The sequence below is a fragment of the Zea mays genome, chromosome 2 (genome assembly GCF_902167145.1).
Source record: "Zea mays cultivar B73 chromosome 2, Zm-B73-REFERENCE-NAM-5.0, whole genome shotgun sequence".
Lineage (NCBI taxonomy): Eukaryota > Viridiplantae > Streptophyta > Magnoliopsida > Poales > Poaceae > Zea > Zea mays.
The window spans coordinates 29,551,094-29,560,265 of record NC_050097.1 but is presented as its reverse complement, the minus strand read 5'-3'; the positions used below and the strand labels follow the sequence as shown (position 1 = coordinate 29,560,265).

The window sequence follows — 9,172 nt, the reverse complement described above, 5'->3', positions numbered from 1 at the left end:
GTTGAGGGCAATGCAGAACCTCGACCGGTAGACAATTAAGACCTTGCAAGTCCTCCTTTTGCTTTCCCTCACCATCGACTACGACAGTTAGTTGTTTACGTAAGTGCTATAATAGCTCATCGCTTTGTTGAAGTGTCCGTCTTTGCACAGTGTGGTGTGTTTAAAGATCTGGGTATTGTTGAGATTGTCAGGAAGTCCGACAAGAGTTCAATTCTAGCACACGCTAGATGGTTTTTTTACCTATTCATTAGAATTTGTCTTCGTTGTGCTGGATGTTGTTTTGTTATGTGCTCGTGTTGTAAGAGTTGTTGTGTGCTCATGTTGTTAAAGTGTTGTTGTTAGGATTGACATAATTTTTTACTGTAGCAGTTATTTTTGTTCTAGTCTTTTTCTGGAGGTTGTTATTTGCCAAAAAAAAATTTATCTTCCTCTTTATCAATATATATAATCGTCAGCTCTTCTCTCCTCTCCTGTTCGTTTCAAAAAAAAATCTATATGTTCAAAAAATGATTTTGTGTATGTTGGTTTTGCTTTTACTACCACAATCCCGTGCATCTGACGATAGTATGGAGTGCATGTCATGGGACAAGGTGGTCCGTATAAAGTTTCTGGTTGCAAGTTTGACAGTAGCCAGAGAAATTTAGTACCATAATTACAGATACATCCATGAACATGGCCAAAATTCAATGAAAATCGAACTTATTGCCACAAATACAATCTCATCCATAGAAAATTCTAATCAGTCGGACAGCAAACCTAATTATTCGCATGAACATCATGCAACAGAACAGCAGAGTACTACAAGCAAGGAGAGAGAGAGAGGGAGAGATAAAAAAAAAGCGCGCACAAATACAATGAGCTAACAGTAACAGAGTAGTGTGGGTATCAAGTGGAGACTGGAGAACGAACATGTACAACGAAGACCACCCGCTCTGCTACTTGGGCGAGAGCCCTGGAGGAGGTGCCGGCGGCGCGAACTGCTGCGGCGCCGCGGCCGCCTCGGCGCGGCCCCTTTTCCTGCCGAGCAGGTAGCACCCGAGCGCCAGGAGGACCAGCAGGAGGATCTCTGGGATGGATATCACAATCTCGAACATGGCCGAACCTGCTCCCGCTACCGCCCCTTCCTCAGCTAGCTCCTATTCTCTGTCTGACTGCAAGGCTGACAACGACGTCAACAGCTTAAACCTAACGCTCCGCGTGCCGTGCGGGCTGCGGCGCGTGCGATGCTAGAAGAAACGATGAGCACCGACCGATACAAGGAGACGTATAGGCGGGCCCAATCCAGAGTGACGATCGCGACGACAAGCACCGCGGATTGCTTGCTTCGGCAATCGGCACCAGCGGCGATTGCTTGACGCTTGGGAACGAAGTGACGTACATGCCTGGGCTCTGGATTGTCTACCAGTGGTCAAGCGAGGACGACGCCGCGACAGGAGCTGTTAGACGTTCGGACGTCAGAGAGCGAGGCCGGCCTTGTGTCAATGTGTGGTGGAAGATGCTAGGAGAGGCCAGGAAAGGCCTCGCTGCTTCCACGGAGGATAAGGACCTTGCAGCAACCTGCTCCACTACGGGACGTCGAACCACTAACCAGTACCGGATTTCACCGTTTCCTGTGCTGGAGGACGGTAACAATTTCCTTACCATTGAATTCCAATCCAAAGCAAATTTCTTACAGATTTGATGGGTTAAAAAAAATCAGGAGTGGATGACCAGATGATGCATGCATGCCGCACCAATACGGGACAGAGTGGATGTGGTACTAATGCAGAGCACAACAGATCAGTTATGCTGGAACAAGGCTATAAACTATTCTGGGTGACCAGTTGTTATAAGAATTAGACAATCATTACGGCTGGGAATCAATCATTCCTGGGACAGTTCCTAGATAACCGACCGACTCCTAATAGATTTGTGGTTTGTTAACAACCAACAAAGAGTTAATGTTGCACAACATCAGTTTTTCCCCCCTCCTCCATTAGAAGAAACACTAGAGGCTATTAGCTTTCCTGGGGAAGATACAGACAACGGCTACACGGTAACGCTTGCTCAAATTAGTTCTTCTCAGCTGCTCAGTCAACAACTAGTTAAAAGAGATGGAATTACATGGGCAAATGATCATAATCTGATCTTGTTTTTACAATGGTTATGTACTGCCTTGCCCAAGATAGTTCCCCTCTTGAAAAAGAGTCTTCAGATTACTGCAAGGCATAGAAAAAACCAGGCAGGTATTACATTAACACTCCAATGGAGAGAGAGGATATTCTATCTTTAACATAGATCAAAGAGAGAGAGAGAAAAATATGAGGCATATATAACAAAAAAAAAAGGCAGTGATTCAGGGGACTATGTGACAGCCGGAAGCAATGTCGGTACTACTCCGTAACAGATAGTGCTGAGTCTGAAGTAGGGATGAAAGTGGTAATCCGAACTGTTAGAACAAATTTAATATTTTAAAATAGATATGTATAAAATTTGATGTTGATCTTTTTATATGTTATCAAGCACATTAGTACAAATATAAATAAAATATTATATAAGTTGTTTTATATATTATTTGCTCTCTACAACACAAAAAGTTGAAAAAATTACCGAATTTGTTTCCGAATCCATACCGAAGTTTATATCTATTTTTTGAGAAAATGTAGGATGAATTTGAGGTTTACCTTTTATGAATCTTAACAAGCTGGATGTTAAAAACAAGAATACAAATTTGTATTGTATATTCTATATCCTATTTATCCGCAATCAAAGAAAAAACTGATTACCGAATAAATACCGTTTCCGACCGTTTTCATCCCTAGTCTGAAGGTTAAGAAGTTTGTACCTCTGTAAAAACCCAATGAGATAGCGGAGAATGTACGAAAAGAGGCAAACCATCAAAATATCTAACATAGTCAAGCGATAACATGTTACTACTTTATTTGAAAAAACTTCAGAGCTTCTGATGTTCTTCAGCCTAGTCATAAGAGCAGCCTAGTCATAAGAGCACTCAAGCTTCCAAGAACCTACTAGAGATCATCAACAGGCTTTGTACATATATTAAATCAACCTTTCTACCACCAATACATACAAAAAAAGGCAGGGAAAATAATTGACTTACTAAATAAAAGGCTGTAGAGTTTCTTGAACAGTTTCAGGGTCGACGAAGTAGGGTAGGGGCACTGTAAATACCATTATCTTGTTCTCCAAAACTGTCTGTGCACTGTGGAGGTAAAGTTGCAAATGATGGGACATGGACACTAGCATTTGTAGAACCTGGCATTGCAAGTTCAAAATGACCAGGAAGAACATGGAGCATAGAAACCACTGGAGCAGAATAACCACGGTTGCATGCTGAACACCATGATCAAGACAGAGTTAGCGAGACTCAGAGGCACGAGGAAGACTTGCAGATGGAGATGGTGCTATGGTATGTTTACCCTTCATTTCCCGAAGGACAAATAAAGTAGAGCTTTGAATCACTTTTAAGTCTGCATTATGCAGAATAAGGAAGCATGGTGCATATGATTGGCAGACAAATCCAATATCTGCAGACTGCAGGGTAATTCTAATTTCCTGAACTCACTAGCTAATAGAAAAAATTGCAAGAAAATTCATAATATCTGGCTTATTAGTTTTGACAGCACTATTTATATTGTGGAGTTTGAAATAAAATATGAGTATGAGTAAGCTGCTGGAGATAGAATTTTATCGGTACAAAATTGCTCAAAGGAGGGCCTGCATACTGGCTGGCAACTATAACCTAAAGATGAGAAATTGCCGCGGTTCAAAGGGGCGTTAAGGGAATGTGCACTGACAGTGACAATATATAGATTCGATACATCCCAATCCTCACAGCTTGCTCACATCTAGCAAAGCAAAACCAGTAAAAAAAAGACAACGGGACTGAGCCCGGCGCTGAATTAACCAACTGATTTCAGGAGGATAGGGGGCACGACCGCCAGAGAAGCAATCGGGAGAAGGATACTGAAGAGGTAGCGCTCCCACCAATCGAGCATGTAGAGGCCGATGGTGACATTGTAGAGGTGGATCTTGCGCCCGATCCAGTTCATCCTCGTCCCTCCCGCGACCCCCCGGCGCCGCAGCTCGCCTCGCCTAGATCCGAGAGAGGAGCGGCGCGCTGTTTGATTCTTCTATGACTTCGACTCTACGAGGATTGAGACGACGACGGCGGACTTTGAGCGCTGCAGATCAAAACCCATGGGTCCCGTTGATGCAGGATTTGTCGGGTCTGTTGTTACCGGTTGAGATCGAGGTCCTGGAGGCAGGTTTGATTGTCTTGACGGGCTTTTGGGACATGCGTGCAGCTCCAATTGTTTGTTTGCTTGGACTGAACTGCATAGGAGGCTGTTGCTATCCAAAATTCAGAGCACCCTGAAGCCAACGAGATAATTGTCATTATAGACGAAGAGAGAAGGGGATTCGATGAAATGGATGTGTTGGCGTTGGCTTCTCTGTTTTGGAGACGTAGGCGACAGACAAACTCCAAAACGGATACGAGACAGCACTTGGCGCTGCGTAAACAGGTATTAGTTTCCTGTCCCCGTTTACCGTTCGCGTGCGCAGACGCCGTCTGGCGTACTCTTCTTGTCTCTGTCGCATCTCCTCTGTCGCCGAATTGGACTGCTCTCGGGGTGGACATCGCTTGCGTCTCCGTCTCCTCTTGCGGCTCCTTGCGGCGTCGCGGCGGTGAGTTCTCCTCCTCCGCCATTACCAGACCCATACATTTCTCTCTCTTCTATGGTTCACGCGGAAGATAATCCTAGTCGTCGTTTCGTGTTCACGCCGCCTGCTTCCTCAATCCAGAAACCCTAGTCGTATTTTCTCTGCTCCTCTGCGGATGGATTTTCCACCGAGCCAAGTGGTTGCCGATGTTGTAGAAGCTGCGCGTGCTGCTGCCGTCGCGGCCTCGGAGGCGAGATGTGTGGCCGTTGTTGCTGAGAAGGAGGTCAAGGCTGCGGTTCAGTTCGTGGCCATTGCCGTCGACAAGGTTGAAGCAGTTAAGGCCTCATCAAATGTGGTATGGATTATCAAACTCATACACTCATTTTTTTGTTGCTAGGAATGGTACATGTTAACTGATAGTCAAATAATATCCTCGTACGTCGTACGCCGTGATTATCGTCTGGTTGTTGCACAGGAACATGTCGACTTCAAGTATCATGTGAACATAAAGAATTCGTTGAGATACGCTATTCAAGAAATGAGGAGGCAATCTAAACTGTTGCATTCGGTTCATAAATTGTGTTCCACTATTCCAGAGGTAGAAGGTGGCAAGATAGGAAAGGTTTGCGGGCATCTGGAACATGTGTGCAAGGAGCTAGAGAAAACTTCAATTGTGTGTGAACAAGATTTGGAAACAAAGAATCCAAGTTGGGATCTTTATGACAACCCTTCCGTAGATGATGAACATCCTTTAGATGATGATGAACTTTGTGATGGCTACAGTACAGAAGATCCAGAGCTATGGGAAATGGTTTTTGAAGACTTCAAGTGGGAAGAGATTAAAGCTAATGTCTCATTTGAAGAGCACTATCGTGTCATAAACTACAGGTTCGAAGAGATAAATGACCGTAACATGTAGTTGTGAGGTTGCCTTTGGTTTGGATGAACTATGGTGTCTCATTTGGTCTCATTTTGGTCTGTCTGTGTTATATGTTGTAAGAACAGTACTGTTATCTGTTGTATGAACCCTAATGTCTGGTGTTATCTGTTCTATGAAACAATTGTGTTCTATGAAGCAAGTGGCCATTTGTAAGAACATTAGTGTTATCTGTTGTATGAATTGTTCAGTCTGGCGTTATCTGTTCTTTCTCTCTGTGTGGTGTTATCTGTTATTTCTGGCGACAACACAAACTGAAGTATTCCATTTAGCAGCGCAATCTGGCACAATCTTGCCACTGGCGATAACAAGCTGAATGGAATCCAATTTTGCCACTGGCCATAACAAGCTAAATGGAATCCATTCAGGAGCGCAATCTGGCACAATCTTGCCACTGGCCATCGTTGCTCTGGCGATAAAAGAAGCTGAATGAATCTACAAGCTGGCGATAAAACAAGCTGAATGGAAACAAAATGGGCAAACTGAACTAACTGGATCTAACTGAAACTGGGCAAACAGGCATAAACTGAAACTAACTGGATCTAACTGAAACTGGGTACAAACTGAACTGGGTACAAACTGAAACAAACTGAGAGTCTTACATTTCAACAGCTTCTGAAACTGGGTACAAGCTACAAACTGAAATTAACTTAGAGTCTGACATTACAAACTGAAATTAACTTAGAGTCTGAAACTCGGCAATAGGTACAAAATGATACTCAAATACAAGTTGTTCTGCTGGGTGACAATACAACAGCACAGTGGTTCTTCTTAGCAGTTAATACTGCCTCTTCTGAGCACTAATCCTCAGTCTCTTCTTGGGGGTGATTTTCTTCACTAGCCATTTCCTTGTCGGTGGTGGAGAAGTCGGTGGAGTCTGCTCGGCTGTTGCATCGGCCACTTGTGAAGTGATTTGTGCACCGAGTGGCTCGAAGAGTGCAAGACCCAATTGTTCTGTGCACCGAGTGGCTCGAAGAGTACAACATATAGCAAGAAGTGTCATATCACCCACAACCTTTTTCATCTGTGTCATGAACCAAATCCAGTTGTCAACCGTCTCAGATTGGAAAAAGCCAAAAGATACTGGGTACATCCAATTGTGGCCATCTACACCAGTAGCTGATGCTAGATGTCCGTTCCATCTACCGTTCAATGTCGTCGAGTCTACACTAAGGTAATGTTTGCACCCATCTCGGAACCTAGATATGCATGGACCAAAGGCATAAAAGAATTGACTAAAATAGTACTTCCCATCTTCCAAAATAACATCAATCTCGACCACACTGTCGGGCATGACAGCAAGTACAGCCTCCTTCCAAGAGTACAAGAGCTGGAAGCTTTCCTCCCAAGATCCATACAACTCTTTCAACGCCTTCTCTTTCCCCTTTCAGACTGTATCATACCCAATAGTGACATTATGACTTCCTTGTAGTGTTTGTTGTAACTCTTTAGCACCCATTTGTGGTTTCTTCATGAGCAAGGGTTTAGCGTGGAATGCGACCCAACCACTAGTTGGTGTAGTAGTCTTCCTCCTTCCACTAGATGTGCAAGTGTGCACATCGTCTAGTACAGCTACCACAATAGTAGGCAATCCTTTCTTCTCTTCGCGTGCATAGATCCTCCAAGGGAAATCACCACCCTTACAATATCCAACGTATCTAGTTGTTGAAGTAACTTCAATTCCAAGCTCGAACTCATGATTTATTGCATACTGACGCATAGCAATCCTAAATTCTTTCATGTTAGGAAACAAACAACCTCGCTGCATAGAAGGATTCATCCTATTGTACACCACCCTCTTTTCATCTGGAATGTAGTCTTGACAAGGCTGATCAGCATGGTGGTCTTCGTTGTCAATATCTAATCTTTTTTGCGGAGGACAATTTGTACCATTTTCGCATGGCTCATCCTCTTTATTGAGTCCAAGATTACAATATATCTCATTTTTCGCATGGTACTTGTACTCTTCCTTCTTCATGAAAGGATCACGATGCCCAAGAGGGGGGGTGAATTGGGCTTTTCTAAAAATCAACACTAATTAAAACCTAAGTAAGAGCTAAACAAGAGCCCAACTTCACCCCAACAACTAGCACTAAGAATATAATACTAGAAATGTAACAAAGCTAAGATAATACTTCAAATACTTGTTAAACAAATACACAATGTAAAGTGCTTGAATTAAGTGCGGAATGTAAAGCAAGGTTTAGAAGACTCCTCCAATTTTTCCCGAGGTATCGAAGAGTCGGCACTCTCCACTAGTCCTCGTTGGAGCACCCGCGCAAGGGTATCGCTCCCCCTTGGTCCTCGCAAGAACCAAGTGCTCACTACGAGATGATCCTTTGCCACTCCGGCGCGGTGGATCCCTCGAGACCGCTTACAAACTTGAGTTGGGTCACCAACAAGATCTTCACGGTGATCACCGAGCTCCCAACGCCACCAAGCCGTCTAGGTGATGCCGATCACCAAGAGTAACAAGCCGTAGACTTTCGCTTGACCAAGAGAAGCCTAATGCAAGTGGTGTGCGCTCTAGGTGGCTCTCACTAGCGCTAATGAGGAACAAGCGCGGATTATGATTCTCTAATCTCCTCACTAGGCTTTTGGTGCTTGCAATGCTCTAGCAATGTGCTGGAATAAATGTGGAGTGCAAGACATTGAATATGGTGGGTGGAGGGGGTATAAATAGCCCTCACCCACCAACTAGCCGTTACAGGCATTTCACTGCGCGATGGCGCACCGGACAGTCCGGTGCGCCACCGGTGCGCCAACGGTGCGCCACCGGTGCGCCAACGGTCGTTTCCAACGGCTAGATCTGACAGAGAGCCGTTGGACTCATGGCGCACCGGACAGTGAACAGTCCACTGTCCGGTGCACACCGGACAGTCCGGTGCGGTGTCCGGTGTGCCACTAAAATTCAACTCTGAAAGCTGCGCTCTCGGGTTTCTGGGAAGGGGAAGCCTCTGCCGCGGACCAGCCTGGCCCCACCTGGCAGAGGGTGCACCGGACAGTCCGGTGCACACCGGACAGTCCGGTGCCCCAAGACCACAAACACTAACTCTTGTTTTTTCAGCTGATTTTCAAATCGGTTTTCGTTCTAACTTGAGTGTGAGTTCTAGAGTGACACCTAGCACTGTGTATGAGTGTGATTGTGCACCAACACTACACTAGAACTCTCTTTGTCAAACTACTCATCGACAACCCCTCTTTATAGTACGGCTAAAAAAGAATAAAAGACCTAACTAAAATGCGAGTGTCCACATCTCCTTGACACTCGGACTCCGTAGACCTTCACCTTTTGTTTCGTCGTTTTAGCCGTCGCTTCGAGTTCTTATCTCCGGGATTGTTTTCACCATTGTAGTACTTCTACCTGTCATGCGACCTAACTTACCATTTGTCTCTGCAAAACACACGTTAGTCACATATAATATTACGTTGTCATTAATCACTAAAACCAACCAGGGGCCTAGATGCTTTCAATCTCCCCCTTTTTGGTGATTGATGACAACCCTACAAGTTTTGTGAGAGTAGTTTGTTTTGAAGTTTCTGTCAATAGAAAGAATGGTTAGTTATACT

The 9,172-nt window shown here is 44.5% G+C and overlaps 1 protein-coding gene and 1 long non-coding RNA gene across 5 annotated transcripts; one reads left to right on the top strand and one right to left on the bottom strand.

Moving 5' to 3' along the window:
- Positions 1-663: 663 nt before the first annotated feature.
- LOC100191209 (uncharacterized) lies at positions 664-4,380 on the bottom strand. Of its 4 annotated transcripts, none has more exons than XR_004856165.1 (3): positions 3,101-4,380; positions 1,251-2,198; positions 664-1,159 (listed from the first exon to the last, which is right to left on the bottom strand). It is a non-coding gene; the product is annotated as an uncharacterized lncRNA (long non-coding RNA). The 4 variants fall into 4 exon arrangements; XR_004856164.1 differs by having other exon boundaries at positions 664-1,151; XR_002749935.2 differs by having other exon boundaries at positions 670-2,198; positions 3,101-3,333; positions 3,420-4,380.
- A 71-nt stretch (positions 4,381-4,451) lies between these two features.
- Positions 4,452-5,749, top strand: LOC109943982 (uncharacterized). Its single transcript, XM_020548233.3, has 2 exons — positions 4,452-5,020; positions 5,141-5,749. Exons 1-2 carry the CDS (start codon positions 4,841-4,843, stop codon positions 5,582-5,584), a joined length of 624 nt encoding a protein of 207 aa, XP_020403822.1. The 5' UTR covers positions 4,452-4,840; the 3' UTR covers positions 5,585-5,749.
- Positions 5,750-9,172: the final 3,423 nt, after the last annotated feature.

Excerpts from the sequence above, each read along its gene's own strand:
- LOC109943982 (XM_020548233.3), top strand. The coding sequence starts at position 4,841 with ATGGATTTTCCACCGAGCCAAGTGGTTGCCGATGTTGTAGAAGCTGCG. Across the intron at positions 5,021-5,140 it reads TTAAGGCCTCATCAAATGTG|GAACATGTCGACTTCAAGTA; the intron begins GTATGGATTATC and ends GTTGTTGCACAG.